Source organism: Ochotona princeps, chromosome 27, assembly GCF_030435755.1.
Source record: "Ochotona princeps isolate mOchPri1 chromosome 27, mOchPri1.hap1, whole genome shotgun sequence".
Taxonomy (NCBI): Eukaryota; Metazoa; Chordata; class Mammalia; order Lagomorpha; family Ochotonidae; genus Ochotona; species Ochotona princeps.
The window spans coordinates 27,294,013-27,312,792 of record NC_080858.1 but is presented as its reverse complement, the minus strand read 5'-3'; the positions used below and the strand labels follow the sequence as shown (position 1 = coordinate 27,312,792).

Sequence of the window (18,780 nt, the reverse complement as noted above, 5' to 3'; positions counted from 1 at the left end):
GATTGCTTCGAAGAATGAACTTTTGATGTCATTGATTTTCTGTTTTTCTCCTTTGAATTTTATTAATTTTTTGGGCTGGCACGGTAGCCCAGTGGCTAAAGTCCTCGCCTTGCATGCCTGGGATCCCATTTGGGCGCCAGCTCATGTCCCGGCTGCTCCACTTCCCATCCAGCTCCCTGCTTGTGGCCTGGGAAGGCAGTCGAGGACAGCCCAAAGCCTTAGGACCCTGCATCCGCGTGGAGACTTGGAAGAAGCTCCTGGCTTCGGATCAGTGCAGCACCGGCCATTGCGGTCACTTGGGGAGTGAATCATTGGATGGAAGATTTTCCTCTGTCTCTCCTCTCTAAATCTTTCTGATAAAAATAAATAAATCTTACAAAAAAGTTTTTTGATTTTTGGTATCTGTTTTCCTTGCTCATGTCTGCCTCATCTTTTTCTCTTTTTCTGGCTTTTTAAGTAGATGTTTAGGTTATTTTTTCTAACCTTTTGTTTTCAATGTCAGCGGTTTTGTATGGCATTTTGTTGCTTTTTGGGTTATTGGTGTGTCTAGACTAGGTTGCTGGTTTTTTGTTCACTCTGTGTTTGTTCCTGTTTTAGTCTCTTTTCTTTGGGTTTTGAACACCTTTTACTCTTCCATCTTGATTTGTTGTGCCCCTGATTAATTTTTAAGGTTACATCTGTGGGGAATCAGTTTCTAATTTTTTTTTTTTTTAACTTGAAAGAGTTGTAGAAAGGGAGCGGGGAGAGAAAGAGTTCTGGTGTGTGCTGATTCGCCCCAGATGGGCCCTGTGCCTGGAGCAGGCCAGGCTGGACCAGGAGCCCAGGCCTTCCAGGACTTGCGAGTGAGTGGTAGCGGCTTGAGGTGCTGGGCTGTTTCCTGCTGCTTTCCTGAGGCTCTTAGCAGGGACTGGATGGGGACAGGAGCAGTGGGGTCCGTGAAGCAGTGTCCTTAAGTGGGATTCTCTGCCCAGAATTACAGGCGGTGGCTTTAGCTACGGTGCCACACTGCCAGCAAGTGTTTATCGCTCGGAAGAAATCTTAGCGCAGTATTCCTCTGCTCTATCCCTGTGGTGTGCGCTCTTTTCTGTCTTTTTTTAAAGATTGACTTATTTTATTGGAAAGTCAGATTTACAGAGAGGAGAGACAGATCTTCTATCCACTGGCTGTCTCCCCAAGTGGCCACACCGACCAGAGCTAATCTGAAGCCAGGAACCTCTTCCAGGTCTCCCACGTGGGTGCAGGGTCCCATGGCTTTGGGCTGTCCTCGACTGCTTTCTCATGCTACAAGCAGGGAGTTGGATGGGAAGTGGCACAGCCAGGATACGAACTGGCGCACATATGGGCTCCTGGCACACAGAAGCGAGGGGTTTAGGTGCTAGGCCACGACATCGGGCCCCGTGTGCTGTTTTTTTTAAAGGTTAGCTCATTCATTTGAGATGCAGGCGGAGTGACAAAGATGTCACATGGTCTGATGTCTCCCAGCCTGGACCTCAGTCCAGGTCTTCCACATGGGTGGCAGCTACTCACCCCACGAGCCACTGTTGCACCCAGGTCGGTAACCGGGCCAGGTATCACACCCAAGCACTCTGATCAGTGTGACGTGGTCCTCGTAGCGGGAGGCTGGTTCACGTCTCTTCCGTGGTCAGGTAAGCGAAACCTCTCCCCTCGGTGCTGGTGCATGTCTTGATACGTGGCTAGGTCGTCCTTCCGTTCTTGGTCTGTGTTACCTCAGTGTAGATTGGAAGTGCTGTCAGCTGGTAGTATTAATGTTTGCTTTCGTTGCCAAACACGTTTTATTTCAAGATCAGAACAGTTAATCACATTCACCAACATCATTTACATTTCTCTCATTCTGGTGTTCTTGTTCTTGAAGAGAGAGAGAGAGAGAGAGAGAGAGAGAGAGTATGTGTGTGTGTGTGTGTGTGTGTAGCTACTCCAAGGAGTTGGGAAATTGAGAATGTCCTTGAGTTCACACTACTGAAGGGTGTTTTTAGCCGATGGACAAATCTGTTTTTCTGCCCTTTGGCTTGTGTGGATTCTGGTGAGAATTCCCCAGGCGTGGGAATCATGAGCCCTTCTCTCTGTCGTTAGGAGTAGTAGTGGTGTTGTGTCGTTTATTTCTGGCAGTTTTATCTGGACTTGCTGTGATGCTGAGCTGGCTGGTCCCACTGCATTGGAGGGAGGTCCAGCTTGCGTCTGCCCCTCCTTGGCCTCCTGAGAGGAATTTGAGCGTTCCAGAATTGCCTTATAGATTTCTGTGGATCCAGTCATTGTTGTTTTGTGGTTTGTGTCTTTTTGTTCAGATGTGGTAGTTTCTACTCATTGGTTTTGACCTGTGTGCACTTGTTTTGTGGGCTTGCTGTTTTGTTTCTGTTCCATTGAGTCTGTGTAGTGTATGTTTAAACTTCAGTTACTGTACTTTCTCGATTCTGAAATTTGCATTTGGTGGTTCTGTAAGTGTCTTCTGTTTCTTGGCCTTGATTTTAGCTTCCCATTGCTTACAGGATATTTGCTTTTACTTGTTAGATAGAAATCACTCCCACTCCTTAGGTACGTCATTGCACATAGCTCAGGAGGACTGTGGCGCCTCCATCATCCTGCACTTTGTTCTGTTGATCCCTGGAATGGTGAAGTTGTGCAGATCTGAAGCCAGGAGCCAGGAGCCACTTCCAGGTGTCTCACACAGGTGCAGGATCTCTAAACTGTGGGCCGTCCTCGACTGCTTTCCCAGGCCACGGGTAGGGAGCTGGACGGGAAGTGGAGCAGCCGGGACATGAACCAGCTCTCATATGAGATGCCAGTTCTTGCAGACTTTAGCCACTAGGCTCCTGTCCTGGGCCCAAAACAATTTTCATGAATTCAGATTTTAAATGATAGCTTTAAAAAACTTGTTCTGTTTTCAAGTCGGTGGGTTCTGTACCTGAGCCTTCTGGCTCGCCTTTCGCTGTGAAGATGGCTGTTCCTGGCTCGCTTCATCCTGCAGAGATGGCTTGTTTAAGTGGACGCGGAGCGTGGTGTGTGCACTCACAGGCCTTGTGTTGGCACCATCCTCCTCTTGCAGCCTGGGTCAGAATTTCGGAGACTTTCTGAAGCATCACTTAACATATAAAACTCATTTCATTATGAGACTTCTAGACATGGATGGCTTGTTTTTGTCTTGATTTTCAGTTTATTGGTAAATGGTAATTTAAAGGGTTGTTTGTTCATCATGAGTGCCGCTTGCACTACAAGCTGTTTACTGAAGGTAGGTCCAGAGTAGAGTTGACTGGGAAAAATTCCCAGCAATAATACTGTTCCAGTGGTGAACAAGGAGCCAGGTCTCTAAGGATCGTTCCAGAAACTGAGCAAGTGCTTTCAGGAATTAATAGGAACCCAGTGGTAAAGGCATGTGAGTGAGTCCATTAGAGCGAAGACCATTGGCAAGTTCTCTGTCTTGTGTCATGTTTTACTGATTGTGGTTGGTTAGGGTGAGACTTGAGCACGGCTTCTGCCAATCTAGGCAGCGCTTGCGATTGCCTGGCTCTGTCCTGGATCCTCTGTAGGTTCTAGTGTGCCTCCTGGAGGCTGACAGGTTCTGGTTCCCTTGCCTGGCCTCTCCACTCGTGTTACAGCAGGCATTGAGTTTCTGGCTCCTGGCTTCAGCCTGGGCTGGCTCTGGATCCTGCATGTATTTGGGAGTGAACCAGCAGATAGAAGGTCTCTTTCTTCGTGTTCATCTTAAAATGTTAAACCACAGAAGCAAATAAGCAACCTGGCAGCTGGATTTCGAGCACTGCTCCGTGGTGATGAGCGAGAGCCCTCCCTAGGCGTCAGGAAAGCGAGCAGCCGCGTCGATCTCTGAGAGCCTGCTGATGGTAAGACTGGCCTGGGGGTGGAAGAGGCTGCCTTAGTGTTAGTGGCTGCACAAGGCCCTGCTTGCCTGACTCTGGTGCCCAAGTTGTTAGTTGATGAGGTATGTCACTCAGAATACCTAATGAATTCCTGCTTTATTTTTAAAGACTTATTTGTATTTGAAAGGCTGATTTACAGAGTAGACAGAGATCTTCCATTGCTGGTTCACTGCCCAAGTGGCTACAGCTGTCAGAGCGGGGCCTGTCTGAAGGTAGGGGCAAGGAGGTTCTGCTGGGTCTCCCACGGGAGTGCAGAGGCCTAAGGCCTGGAGCCGTCCTCTGCTACTTTTCCAGGCCATCAACAAGGAGCTGGGTAGAAGTGAAGCAGCTGGGGCTCAAACTGACATCCATACGGAGTACTGACACTGCAGGTAGAGGAGTAGCGTGCCATGCCACTATACAAGCTCTCTTTAAAATAGAAATTTAATTCCTAGAAGATTGAATATGAGACTTCTTTTTTCAGTCTTGGACCTCTTTGAGAGAGGTCCTTGGGATTTCTGCGGGTTTTCTGTGGAATATGCCATGTGAATCCACACGAAATCAAGCGCCTTCATGATGTGTGGCTATTCTGGGCTGAGCTGTGCCCACCGCGGGACAGCTCTGCTCCCGTCCCAGATCCTTGGCTTGCACCCTGGCTCCCGTGTGTGAGAGTGGCGAGGGGCTGGCTGAGAGGGTGAAGGGCCCTTCTTCATTTTGTACCTGGAGTCTGATTGTATCTTTTGACACGTGAATGAGGGTATTGATCGATTTAATTATTCAGAGATGTTAATTTGCCTTTGACTATTGTCTAAGAAAAACGAAGTGGGTGAGTGATTGCATTCCCCGTTTCCCTCGTCTCCCTAGCAGCAGTCATCATGACTGTATGCCTGTACGTGCTGCTGTGGTTGGATTTTAATATAGTCCTATTGGGCTTTGGAGTTTGGAATATGAGCAGGGCTGTGTGAACTTGTACAAATAATGGCCAGGCGAAATCAGGGAGGAGTGCTGCAGTGAACTGGAAAGGCGGAGAAGGATGGATGGAGGAGGAGGCAGCCCATGGAAGCCGGGCCGAGCTGGGCCGAGCCGGGCCTGGGCAGTCTCTGTCCTGGAGACTTTGGCCTTGAGGGGCCTCAGCGGCTGCTGCAGTGGAAGAGACGTTCTTACATTCCCAGGTGGAACTTGGAACAATTGTTTGCGTGTCTCAACTCATTTTAAATCCATTTTATTTTCAATCTGGAATTTCATAATTGTACTGCATCTATATGAGGAACATTTTTAAGAGTTACACCTTCAAGTATGGTATCCATTAGCAGCTGAGCTACTGAAATTAAGTAAAACTTCAATAAAATAAAATATTGGGCCTGGTATGGTGGCTTAATTGGTTAAATCCTCCCCTAGCAAGCACTGGGATCCCATGTGGGCACTGGTTCGTGTCTTGGTGGCCCCACTCCCCTTCCAGCTCCCTGCCCGTGGCCTGAGAAAGCAGTCGAGGACGGCCCACAACCTTGGGAGCCTGCACCCACGTGGGAGACCCGGAAGAGGCTTTCGTCTCCTGGCTTCGAATCGGTGCAGCTTCAGCTGTTGGGGTCGCTTGGGGAGTGAATCAGTTGAATCAGTGGATGGAAGATCTTCCTCTCTGTCTCTTCCCCTCTCTGTATATCTGCCTTTCTACTAAAAAAAAAATCTTAAAGAAAGTACTGTTTGACATGTGTACAACTCATGTGGAGAACTTGTAAGTAAAACTGGGAAGTAGTGTAGGTGGATTGTGGCTCACTGATGATGGGTCCGTGACAGCGGGTGATGCAGAATTGGGATCGATCCCGCTGGCCTGTAGCCCAGGGAGGGACGCCTGCCAGCCATCGCTTGTCTCGTGTCTTTATTAACAGGAAACTGCTCTGTGTAATAGTCCTGCCTTTCTGTTTCCTGAAATTTAGAGCAGAACTGGTGCTCAGAGCCCTGGTGTTTGCAGTTAGATACAGGAGCCCCGGCAGGACAGTGGTGCTGCATTGGCTCTCAGGGCCGTGTGCAGATGTTGATAAAATGCAGGTTCTGGGTCACTGGGTGGCAGTAGTGTGTGGGCATACCCTGTGCTGGTTTGGTCTCAGGTGGTAGCGAGTACCTGGATTGATGCATTTTTCTCGCAGTCAGTTTTGTTGGCTTGCGCCGTGTACGCTGCCGCCGTTCCTGTGCTGGCTCGGCGGTCTTCTGCACTCTGGCCTCTTAGACTGCTCCACCATCTGTCCATTTAGCACAACACACACCCAATCTGGGTGCTTCCCGGAACAAGGCACCGCCGTGCCATTTTGCAGCAGTCTCGTTGCTGGCCAGCGAGTGGCTCAGCTCTGAGCAGCCGCGGCATGTTACTGTGCACGTTCCTCTGGTGACTTGCAGTGCCGGTTCACGGGCCGCCCTGTCCGAAGCTTGTGGTGACTCCGCCGGGTGACTTCACAGTTCCCTTGTTTCCACTGTGTTGTTAGGAAAGTGTTTCTCCCCACCAGGGATTTCTGTCCTGTTCAATGCTGTACTGAAGGAATTGCGTAGTGGTTACCTACCTGTAGCATTAAATAAAGCCTTGACAAAAAAAAAATCCTCAAAAAGTTGTTGGGCTTTTGCTTCAATAATTGATAGGTTATTCTAGCTGTGCTTGGAATGGCCCGCCGCACTTGAAGATAGCCGATAATGCTCGCTTGAAGCCTGCTGTCCCTCCAGGCCAAACATTCTTTCCATTTGACCTTGCTGTTCATGGTATGGTTTCCAAGGCTGTCACTCTTTTATCAATACATTGTTTGTCTTTAAAAAAAATTGCAGCAGACTAAAACAAATATTAGCATCTCGGCTGAGAAGGGAAGCCTTCCTGTCTTGACGGTCTATTTCCGCAGGCATGATGATTGAATTAAATGTTTCAGGGACGATTGGCAGCGACTCATGTTCGGATTTAGTTATTGAAGCCTTAAATTATTCTTCAAGTGTTACTAAGTTTCTTCTGACTTTGCTCTTTTTTTTTTTATTTATTTTTTTATTGGAAAGTCAGATATACAGAGAGAAGGAGAGACAGAGAGAAAGATCTTCGATCTGATGATCACTCCCCAAATGACCTCAGTGGCTGGTGCTATGCCGATCTGAAGCCAGGAGCCAGGAGCTCTTCCAGGTCTCCCACATGGATGCAGGGTTCCAAAGCTTTGGGCCGTTCTTGACTGTTTTCCCAGGCCACAAGCAGGAAGTTGGATGGGAAGTGGGGCTGCCGGGATTAGAACCAGCGCCCATATGGGATCCTGACGCGTTCAAGGCAAGGACTTTAACCGCTAGGCCACCGGGCCCCTGCTCTTCATTTCTGAGCCAAAAAAAAAGGAATATTAAGAATTGTCTTTTTAAAAAGATTTATTTATTTTTATTGGAAAGGCGGATATACAGAGAGGAGGAGAGACAGAGAGGAAAATCTTCCATCCACTGATTCACTCTCCAAGTGGCCGCAACAGCTGGAGCTGAGCCAATCCGAGGCCAGGAGCCTCTTCCAGGTCTCCCACACGGGTGCAGGGTCCCAAGGCTTTGGGCCGTCCTCGACTGCTTTCCCAGGCCACAGGCAGGGAGCTGGATGGGAAGCGGAGCAGCCAGGATTAGAACCAGCGCCCGTATGGGATCCCAGTGCGTTCAAGGCGAGGACTTTAGCCACTGCGCTATCACACCAGGCCCAAGAATTGATTTTAAAGTTAATTTTACATTCCACAACTGCCCAATTAATTTCTATTTTTTGTCTTTCATCACCATTTTTTTAGTGTTACTTATAAATGTCTTTGACTTACTTCCTGTATTTGCTTTTTAAAAAATTAAAAAAAATTATTTATTTGATTTATTTTGAATTTTATGGTACAATTCCATAGCATCTGGGATTATGCTGCCACCAGATTCCCACCTCCGGCGTGGTTTTCCCCATATTGTTACAATAATATAGTCTTTCATAAGGAATCCCAGTTCCATCAGTGTGTTATTTAAGTGTGCCCCGACATTGCTGGTTCAGACAATATCAGTCAGTCCAGCGTCCCATTGTCTAGATATGTCCAACAGTTTCATTGGGGTCCGTCTTTGATTTGGAAGTAGGGTTGCATATTGTGTTGTATCTTCACATCTGGATGTGGTGGTCTCTACAACGCCATCACAATACATTCCCTGAAATGAGACGCCACGAAACAAAGTCAACAGCAGGTGTGAAGTTAAAGCAACAACAATAAAATTATAGCACCCTGGAGTTGAAGAAATGCACTACTGAAAAACCAGCACATGGGTGATGAAACGAAAACACAAAAGCCTCTTGGGTAATATGATGCCACCGTATGATCCATGAGCCAGCCATGAATTCAAGAGAAAAAAAAACTTGGAAGAAATAAAAATGAAATAAAAAACATCAAAACACATGGGATACAGCATGAGCAGTACGGAAAGGGTTATCGAACTTAGAATTTGCGTGCTGGTTTCCTTCTATTAGAGAGAACATATGGTAATTGTTCTTACTTCACTGAGTAGAATGTTCTGTAGTTGGGACCATCTAGTTGCAGTTGGTATAATTTCATTCTTAATGGTTGAGTAATATTCGACGGAGTAGATGTGCCACAGTTTCTTTAAGCACTCCTCTTTGGACGGGCCTCTGGATTGTTTCCATGTCTTTGCTGTTGTAGATTGTGCTGCTGTCAGTATGGGATTACAGCTCCCCCTCTCGTATGCAGTCTTCATTCCCTTTGGGTGTATTCCTAGGAGCAGGATAGCTGGGTCATAGGGCAGGTTTTCTGCAATTCTCTAAGCACTCTCCATACTGATTCCGCTTTGCTGGGCTTCCTGAATTTGTTCACGAAAGCTTAGAAATTCTTTAGCTCTTGGAATTTCTGCGTTTCTAGTTCACTTCCTGGCCAGTTTGGCAGCGCAGGTCTCTCCTCTCTGTAGTCCATTCCTGCTCTAATGGCATGCCAGTCATTAAAGAAAATACCTGTGATGTCTTTCTCTCTCCAGAGGACCTTCTGGGTCAGCGTTGGAGAGCTCCGACTGGTGCTGTGTGGCTTGCATTGCTCTGGTTTTTCTCTGTCCTGCGCTGGCGTCTTGCGGGCGGAGCTCATGGCTTATATCCATGTCTGTCTTTTCTCTGTCCTGCGCTGGCGTCTTGCGGGCGGAGCTCATGGCTTGTATCCATGTCTGTCTTTTTTCATAATCGCACACTTTTGCACCTCCTCGTTCCAGTCAGATTGGTCTAGCCAAATGGTGTTTAATGTTCCTTCATCTGTGATCTCATTTCCGATGCACAGGCTGTAGCTGTGTCAGCCACATGGTTTACCTTCCGTTGTTGTTAATTAATAATTGTATAAGGCTGCAGCTGTGTTGTGGCCCCGCAGGCTCATCCTCCGCCCACTGCTCCAGCATCCCATAAGGGTACTAGTTCATGTCCTGGCTGCTTCACTTCTGATCCAGCGCCTGAATTATGACCTGGGAAAGCAGCAGAGGGTGGTTCCAGTGCTTGGGCCCTTGTACCCACAGGGAAGACCTGGGGGAAGCTCCAGGCTCCTGGCTTCAGATCGGCTCAGCTCTGGCTGTTGCAGGCATTTGGGGAATCAACTGGCAGATGGAGGATCTGTCTCCTTTTTTTGGTGTAAATCTACCTTTCAAACAAAAAAAATCAATAAATCTTAAAAAAGAAAAAAAGACTTCTGGGCCCGGCGCTGTGGCCTAGCGGCTAAAGTCCTCGCCTTGAACGCCCCGGGATCCCATATGGGCGCCGGTTCTAATCCCAGCAGCTCCACTTCCCATCCAGCTCCCTGCTTGTGGCCTGGGAAAGCAGTCCAGGACGGCCCAAAGCTTTGGGACCCTACACCCGCGTGGGAGACCTGGAAGAGGTTCCTGGTCCTGGCATCGGATCGGCGCATACCGGCCCGTTGCGGCTCACAAGGGGAGTGAAACATCAGATGGAAGATCTTCCTCTCTGTCTCTCCTTCTCTCTGTATATCTGCCTTTCCAATAAGAATAAATAAATGTTTTAAAAAAATGATTTGTTTATAAAAAAGCAGTTGTAAGGCTTTTCCGTAAGCTGGTGGCCTTGGCGGCGGTGAATGCAGGGCTCTGGGTTATCCGCACACTGCCCTGGTTTGTGTTGTGGACTGTGGCTTCCTGCAGTTTGGGAGGTTTTTCTAATTTTATAGTTTTGGGAGAAGGTGATCATAAACAGTCTCTGATGATTGATCTTGTAGGAAACTGGAGCCCGAGGAGAAGTGATGCGGGAAGCGGCCCACGCCCTCAGTGCGGGAGAGCAGGACGTGGCAGACATGGAAGGTAGTGTCACACTGTTCACACTTCACGTTTGTCTGCTGCAAGCAGCTCAGTGTCCAGAATGCTCGCTCTACCTTGAACGTGCTCGAATTCCTGGAGAAGCAGGAAGTGGGCGTGTGTTCTTTCCTTCCTCCTTGTCTGGTTTTAATCAACAGGTTTTTGCTTTGTTGAGCTATTTCATTAAAATTTTGATGTTGAATTAAGAGTTACTGCATTTGTCGTCTTAATAAAAGGTAAGTACGAATACTTTTCCTTTTAAAAAGCTGCTCTTCATTGCCAGAAGAGAAGAAGCCTTGAAAGTCTTTAGCTGTTGTTGTCCTAGCCTTGGTTTGTCTGCAGGCTGTGTTCATTTGTTAACACTGTCTGCTTGGGCTTGTTTTTCCCCATTCCTTTTATTCTTTCTGAAAAAAAAAAAAAAGTAAAAATTGTAAGTGCAGTGGTTTTTTTGTGATAAACTCTAAGTTTTCTTCTCTCTAACCTTCTCAGACCTATTCAAAGATATCTTACTGAGGATGTTATCTTGGGTTGTAAGTTTCTCTGTTAACACTTGGAAGATATTATTTAATATGTTGTTGTTTTATTTGTTCCTATCTAGAAACTCCTTGTTGGTTCAGCTGTCAGTTTCTTGAAGAGGCTGTGTACCCTCCCCGCCCTCCCCCTTTTCCTGGTGTCTGTCTTGGGTGCGGAGCAGTTGGACTCTGCGGTCTCCAGACTTGGATTATTTATTCCCCTGGTTTAGCATGTGTGTTATGTCCTTTGACTGTGGATTCATGTTGTTAAACCGCACCCCAGTCATTCCGCACCCCAGTCATTCCTCTCTCCTGGTTCTTGGCCGCTTTTTTTCAGGCAGTCTGCTGACCCTCTGCCCCAGCCTCAGCCACCTTAGACCTGCCAGCTTCTGTCTCCTGGATTCGCCACGATTTGCTCAAATTTGTGTTTTGGCTTACAGGTCCTCACTGCCCTGTGGTGTTGGGAGCCAGTGAGCTTGTGATTGGCTGCCTGCTGCTTCTCACTTGGCGCTGTTGAGTTGAGAGGTTAAGCTGCGTGCATTGGCTCTGCCAGGTGCCGAGAGCTCTTTGAGACCATGTCCTCCTCGGGGTTTGTGTGTGCTTTCTGAACTCGGCCTGAGCACATTGCAACTGCCTGTTCTCAGGCCACGGCCTGCGGCTCCTGCCCGCAATGCAGCTGCGCCTTCATTTTCATTTTCCCTGAGTTGCTGGTGACTTAGTGATAGACGCTTGAGGGGCTTTGGGTGTTGGCATTCCTGCAGATTCTGACAAGAGTTGGTACCATCTGTTCGTTTTACAGATGTGCCTTGAGCTAGCAATTCCATTTTAGGAATTTGTTGCATGGATTTATTTCTTAAAGTATGAAATAACAGAAAATGTTGCATTGTAGTATTGTCATAGCCAAGGTTGAAAACAAGTGAGTGCCAATTAAGTGACAGAAAAGAAGAAAGACACGCTAGTGTGTTCTAGTGTAGCATCATGGGAAGAAGAAAATGTAAAGAACCTGTTGAGGATTTGCTTTTGCACTGAAACGTCTTTGGAAGGAGCAGAAAAAGCTTGACCGCTGCTACTTGTTGGATTGAGTAGAACTGAATGAATAGGGGTCAGTTTGGGCAATTTGTCACTGTACACTTTTTTTGCTTTATATTTTGAGCCATATGAATTTTATTTTAAATTAAATAAATGAAAAATATAGGAGATGCGCTGTTGGGGCAGTTGGTATGTCTGAGATGCTTTGACTCAGACACGAGTGCCATGGCGCCAGCACCCTGCGTCGGGTTTCCGTGTGCGGCTTGGAGGCCTACATGGGCTGTTCTCCTTTACAGGTGAAGGGACTGGCGAGGACACTGCTGCCACCCGCCTGCGGTATGACAAGTCTGGAAGATGTCCAATATGTCTTAATTGCCTGTCGGAGAAGGAGGTTGGCTTTCCGGAAGGCTGCAGTCATGTCTTCTGTGTGAGCTGTATTCTGCAGTGGGCAGAGGTATGTAGCAAGCACAGCCAGTACTGTATTGCATTCTCAGGCGTGACTTCATGCCACTCATGTGAAGTCAGAATTGACACTGCCTTTGTAAATTACTGCACAGGTCAACGCATTTCTCCCCGACTTTGGACAGGTTTTCCTGTATTATTCGAATGCTATGAGATTATTTCCTTCTCATTTTCTGTCACTCACCATTTTATTCTCTTTCAATAAATTTTAAATGCTTACCATTTTTTGGGAAGATATATTCATTTGTATTTGGAAGGCAGATTATTCAGGGAAGGAGAGAACACGAGCCCTTCTTTCTACTAGTTTGCTCGTCAAATGGCGACAATGGCTGAGCTGATCCAAAGTCAGGAGGCCAAGACTCCATCCTCTGCTGCTTTCCCAGTCATAATCAGGGAACTGGATCTGAAGTGGACCAGCCAGGACTTGAACCGGTGCCCATTTGGGAGGCTGTGCCACAGGTGGAGGATGAGCTTGTTATGCCACTACACTGGTCCCCAAAACAACGAAAGCATAAAGAAGAGATTCTTGATAGATGGCAACTAAGAAATAGTGTATGGTGTTGAGCCACTTATGGGTATTAATTCATAACCCTCATTATATAAATTAGTAGTGAAGAAAAACATGTTAGTATTAATCACGATATGTTTCCCAAGTAAGTATTTTGGCAGTGTGTGTTAGTTAAGGAGATCTTCCCGCTAGCTGTTTCCAGCTTGTTCAATGTTTCTGGGAACTTTGAAATGACTCGTTACATGATTGGGTCTCTGGAGCAGGCATGCTTGACCTGTACTTTCATGAAGCGTCGGAGGGTGACCATAGCTTCTGTATGGCCTGGATGGATTTTGGCAGCAGGGAGGAAAAGAATGGTTTCTGCTTACTGTGGCTGTGGACATGGAGAGAATGAAGGGTAGCTAAAAACATATTTTGGGGAAAGGTGTTTTCCATTTTGCTGAATTCATGTGATAGGCTAATTTCTGTGTCTTTACAGGAGCATTGATTAATGGAATAAGCATTTTTTTTCTGTTGCCCCAGTTAAGTAATTCCTCTGTTTTGAATTTAGTGTACCTTCATTTTAACTTTGTGTTTAAAAGGGATTTTTGGTGGATGCGAGGAAGATTTCAGTTTAGTACTTTCATAATGTCTTCAGCGAGCGCATGATTATGAACTTTAGTGACGTTTTCTAAGAAGGTTAGAATATATAAAACTTAGTTTTCTGTTCTTCCTTACAACTCCCAGTACACCTTTCATACCACCAGAGGCTTTTTCATCAAATTCCAAGTTTCTGTGTGGTATTTATCTAGAAGTGGGATTTGCTGTACAATTTCGTTGGAATGAAATCTCTTTTCCCAAGATTCTAAGTTGTGATAGTAGGCAAGGCAGGATGGGGAGGACTGTGACTGTTTAGGCAGAGTGCTTCATCTGGACTAGAAGAATAAACAGGTCCGTGGGAGAGCATTCGGTGTCTCCCAGGAAGAAGCAGGACAAGGATGATTGGTTACTACATCGCTTTGTAGAAATGATGAATGAGTACTGATTGACATTCAGGCTTTAAACTAAACTTCGAGATTGACTGTTTCATTGTTATGGTGAAAATTAGCAATTATGATGAATTACATAATTCAGAACAGATGGCTTGGGTCTGTCCACCCACATGGGATACCTAGATGAGGCTCCTGACTCCTGGGGTTGGCTGGCTCAGCCCTGGCCGTCATGACCATCCAGGGTGGGAAGCAGTGGTTGAAGGCCTTTCTCTGAGATCCTTTCAGATACATAAATATCTTAAAAATAATTTTTGAAACTTGACCCATTAAGTGCTATTTATGTTCACTTTGAGTAGATGAGTAGATCAGTATGAGATTTACAGGAGCTGGAAAAATAGTAAGGAATGTGCCTAGTTCAGCTTTCTAAATTTCTGTGTCTTTCAGAAATGCGCTGTGCTTTTTGGCGGTATTCAAGGTTCGTTAAACCTTTGATTAAGGACAAGCATCCAGGCTGAGCTTTATGGCATAGCGGGTTATGCTGACAATAGGGATGCCTGCTGGTTCTGGTTGTGTCTCCTCTGCCTCCCATCTGGCTTTCTGCTGGTGCGCCCGGGAAGCAGGGAGACTCCTGGAGTTCCCGCCCCAGCCCTGGCTCTTCTGGACCTGTAGGGAATGTGCTAGTAGATGGACGACCTCTCTGTTGCTACTTGCACACTGTCTCCTCTATCAGCATGTCTTGCTCATGTATATATTTTAAAGATCTGCTTATTTTTACTAGGAAGGCAGATTTATGGAGAGGAAGAGACACAGAGAGAAAGACCTTCCCTGAGTGGCTGCAGTGGCCAGAGTTCAGCTGATCTGAGCCAGGAAGCTCTTCCTTGTCTCTCACGTGGGTGCAGCCATTGAATAAAATGTTTTTTAAATGTTAATTTATTTTTATTGGAAAGTCAGATATACAGAGGGGAGGAGAGACAGAGAGGAAGATCTTCGTCCGATGTTTCACTCCCCAAGTGAGTGCAGCGGCTGGAGCTGAGCCAATCTGAAGCCAGGAACCAGGAGTTTCTTCCAGATCTCCCACGTGGGTGCAGGGTCCCAAGGCTTTGGGTCATCTTCCTCTGCTTTCCCAGGCCACAAGCTCGGGGCTGGATGGGAAGTGGAGCATCCAGGACCTGAACTGGTACCCAAATGGGATGCCAGTGCTTGACGGTGGATGACTGGCCAATTAACCCAGAGCACTGGCCTTATTCTTTTAAGTTGCTTGAGCTATTTTCCTTTTCCTTTTAAAGATGTATTGGCTTTTCCACTATGAGCAAATCATCTTTCTTCTTAGTTTCACATTTCATGTCAAACGCTGACAGCCTCAATTTGAGCAAGCAGGTTGACGGAGTCGGCATGGGGCAGCTGGTTCAGGTGTGCTGTTGGTCATGAGCCGGAGGTGATGAGGGTGTGACTGAGGGCATGCTCAGTGGGGCAGGTGAGGAGTGCAGTTGGCGTAGTGAGAAACCTGCTGCTGGGTTGATAATTGGTGTTGTAAGATAAGCAGAAATTTGCACATCAGCTTCAGTATCTGGAGTTCTTCAGTTAGCTTTCCCTGAAATTTTAATTTCCTTTCTGTTTCTATAGTAATCTAGACATATTACCTAGTTCCCTTTGAAGAATGATTTTAATATCTAATATGTATGTGAAATGCCACTATTAAACTAAGTATTTTTTTTAAACAAAGTGTTATTAGATGTATGATTTCTATTCTTAACATCTGTTAGGAGTTGGGCAGCTCTTTTGAAATTTTATTACAGAGATTATTGCTTCTGACCCTGTAAGAGCTTGAGCCAGTGTTTCCAGACCTACTGCTATGAATTAAACTCTTGGGAAATTCTTCAATAAACCCAAGAATATTTTACATTGTGAACACTCATTGCATAAAACATACATAAAGACTTGTTTTAATACTCCAATTTACCAGTTGAGTAGATTAACATATTTCTTTGTAGCATCCTGTTAAGTTCAGAATATATATATTGTTTACTGAAATTTCTGTTTTTATACTAGAAAAAGAAATTGTAAGTGTTAAATGTCTAGAGTCAAGATTAACTGTAATTCCGCCCAGCTGTCACTACAGTAGGAGGCCTTGGGGTGGCCTCCTGAGTGCTGGGTTGCGGGCACCGTACGTGCTGTGCATTGCAGCACTGACCACAGCTCTGAAAAGGGGCAGAAGAGCCGGTGTGGCTGACTGCACCGCCTCAGTGTGCCTGAGTGCAGGGAGCCCTCACTGGAGGGCCAGGCACAGCGTCCTGGGGCGTCCGCCTCGGATAGCGCACATTCTTAAATCATCTGAATTGGACTTTTAAGTGGCAGTTTTACAGAATGTACTCCTAGAGGGAGGGATAGAAGGTCCTGGTCTTGCGAATAGCCAAACGTACCTGTAATACTTGCCCCCTGTTCTGTAGGAGGGGCTGTCTGTGGCAGCCCACGTGACGGAAGCTGGAGCAGCAGCAGGAAAGAAATAGTAGGAATCCAGGATCCTGAATCCCCACATAAGGAAGGTTTCCTGTTTTCCTATTTAACCATGGGTTCTCTGAGCTTGGAATTTACAGCTCTTCAGAATACTAGGTTAGGTTTTTACTAAAATCATTACAAAGAATTCACAATTGTCTCCTTTTCTGACACAGCATGAGTATAGAAGATTCCTGGTAGAAATGCATGCTCTGTCTAATGCATACTACACTGTAGAGCAGTGGGCAGGTTCTAATTTTGCAGCTGTATCATCAGGTTGAATGTTAGCTTTTGACTAATTTTGGAACTGAAAGCTGTTCAATGAAAATCATAGTACTTCTAGCAGGTAAATAAGCGAAAGACACTTTGTTGTATATAAGGGATCAAAATGGTGAATTGAATATTTATTGTATAAGGAAGCAACTTGTTAATTTTCTTGAAATCATGGTTTTGAATTAGTATCTATAAAGAATTTGCTATATAAGTTTTACCTTTTTTGTTGTTTTGTTTTTAAAGACTTATTTATTTTTGCTGCAAAGGCAAATATACGGAGAGAAGGATCTTCTGTGTGGTAATTCACTTCCCAAATGACCACAATGGCCAGTGCTGCGCTGATCCGAAGTCAGGAGCCTCTACTGGGTCTCCCACACGGGTGCAGAGTCCCAAGGCCTTGGACCGTCCTTGACTGCTTTCCCAAGCGACAAGCAGGGAGCTGGATGGGAACTGGGACTGTCAGGATTAGAACTGGCGCCCACATGGGATCCCAGCGCATACAAGGCAAGGACGCTAGGCTACCATGCTGAGCTCTTAAATGTGAACTCTTAAAATTTTTGGGGTGATGCAGTGGCCCACATGCTAGTCCTCCACTCTGTTCCATCTCAGGAACATTAGTTAGTGGCCCAGCTGCTCCACTTCAATTTCTCCAGCTCCTTGATTAATGGCCTGGAAGGGCATTGGAGGTTGGCTCAAGTTCTTGGGACCCTGAGCCCACATGAGAGACCTGGAAGAAGCTCCTGGCTCCTGGTTCCAGACTGGCTTTGCTTTAGCCTTTGTGGCCACTTGGGAAGTGAATCATTGGACGGAAGATCTTTCTGTTTTTCATCCTCTCTGTGTATCTGATTTTCAAATTTACAAAAATTTGACAACCAGTATTAAAATGTTTTTAAAATTATAGTAGTATAGTATCATAATGTGTAACCCAAGGAGTTACTAATTTTTTTTTTTGAAGGTGTATTTATTTTTTGGAAAGTCCGCTGGTACACTCTCTAAGTGCCTGCAATGGCTGGGGCTGAGCCAGTCTGAAGCCAGGAGTCAGGAGCCTCTTCCAGGTCTCCCAGGCGGGTGCAGGGTCCCAAGGCTTTGGGCCATCCTTGAATGCTTTCCCAGGCCACGAGCAGCTGGATGGGAAGTGGGGCAGTTGGGACATGAGCTGGTGCCCATATGGGATCGCAGTGCATGACAGGCGAGGATTTAGCCACTGAACCAACGCCGTGGGCCCAAAACTTTGTTTTTGAATGATTTTATTTTTGATGTTGTCTACATGGTTGAGAAAGATTATTAATGTCCATGTGGACCACTGATTTGGGTGGGCATGATGGAGGTATAGGGGAAAGTGGATGAAAACAGTTGCTTCCAGTGTTTTTTTCTTCTGTACCTTGGGAGTGAGAAGATGAGTGGAGACGGAGGTCTCCAACAGGTTGTACAGTCAGTACCCGGGCATGGGGATGCACCCCACAGGTTGTACGGTCAGTACCCGGGCATGGGGGTGCACCCCACAGGTTGTACGGTCAGTACCCGGGCATGGGGGTGCACCCCACAGGTTGTACGGTCAGTACCCGGGCATGGGGGTGCACCCTACAGGTTGTACGGTCAGTACCCGGGCAGGGGGGTGCACCCTACAGGTTGTACGGTCAGTACCCGGGCAGGGGGGTGCACCCCCACAGGTTGTACGGTCAGTACCCGGGCATGGGGGTACACCCCCACAGGTTGTACGGTCAGTACCCGGGCATGGGGGTACACCCCACAGGTTGTACGGTCAGTACCCGGGCATGGGGGTGCACCCCCACAGGTTGTACGGTCAGTACCCGGGCATGGGGGTGCACCCCCACAGGTTGTACGGTCAGTACCCGGGCATGGGGGTGCACCCCCACAGGTTGTACGGTCAGTACCCGGGCATGGGGGTGCACCCCCACAGGTTGTACGGTCAGTACCCGGGCATGGGGGTGCACCCCTACAGGTTGTACGGTCAGTACCCGGGCATGGGGGTGCACCCCACAGGTTGTACGGTCAGTACCCGGGCATGGGGGTACACCCTACAGGTTGTACGGTCAGTACCCGGCATGGGGGTACACCCTACAGGTTGTACGGTCAGTACCTGGGCATGGGGGTGCACCCCCACAGGTTGTACGGTCAGTACCCGGGCATGGGGGATGGCCACACAATGTCGTCCTAGGATCCCTCATGTGGAGCATGTTCGACATAGTCCCGGAGCTTTCATACAGTGTCATAAACATCACACAGTTAGGGTGTTCAGTTCTTTGAATTAGAATTATCATTGTGGTGTCTTCCTATAAAGGTATGGGATCCTGGTGCGTGTGAAGCGAGGATTTAGACAGTAGGCTATCACACTGGGCCCA

At 47.0% G+C, this 18,780-nt stretch overlaps 1 protein-coding gene across 1 annotated transcript in view; it reads left to right on the top strand.

The window, feature by feature from the left end:
* SCAF11 (SR-related CTD associated factor 11) overlaps positions 1 to 18,780 on the top strand; it is a 54,447-nt gene that overhangs the window by 11,013 nt on the left and 24,654 nt on the right. The window contains exons 3-4 of the mRNA XM_058655703.1: positions 10,094 to 10,175; positions 12,007 to 12,164. Of these exons, the coding sequence (XP_058511686.1) occupies positions 10,118 to 10,175; positions 12,007 to 12,164 (216 nt within the window). The 5' untranslated portion in view covers positions 10,094 to 10,117. The remainder of the gene's footprint in view (positions 1 to 10,093; positions 10,176 to 12,006; positions 12,165 to 18,780) is intronic.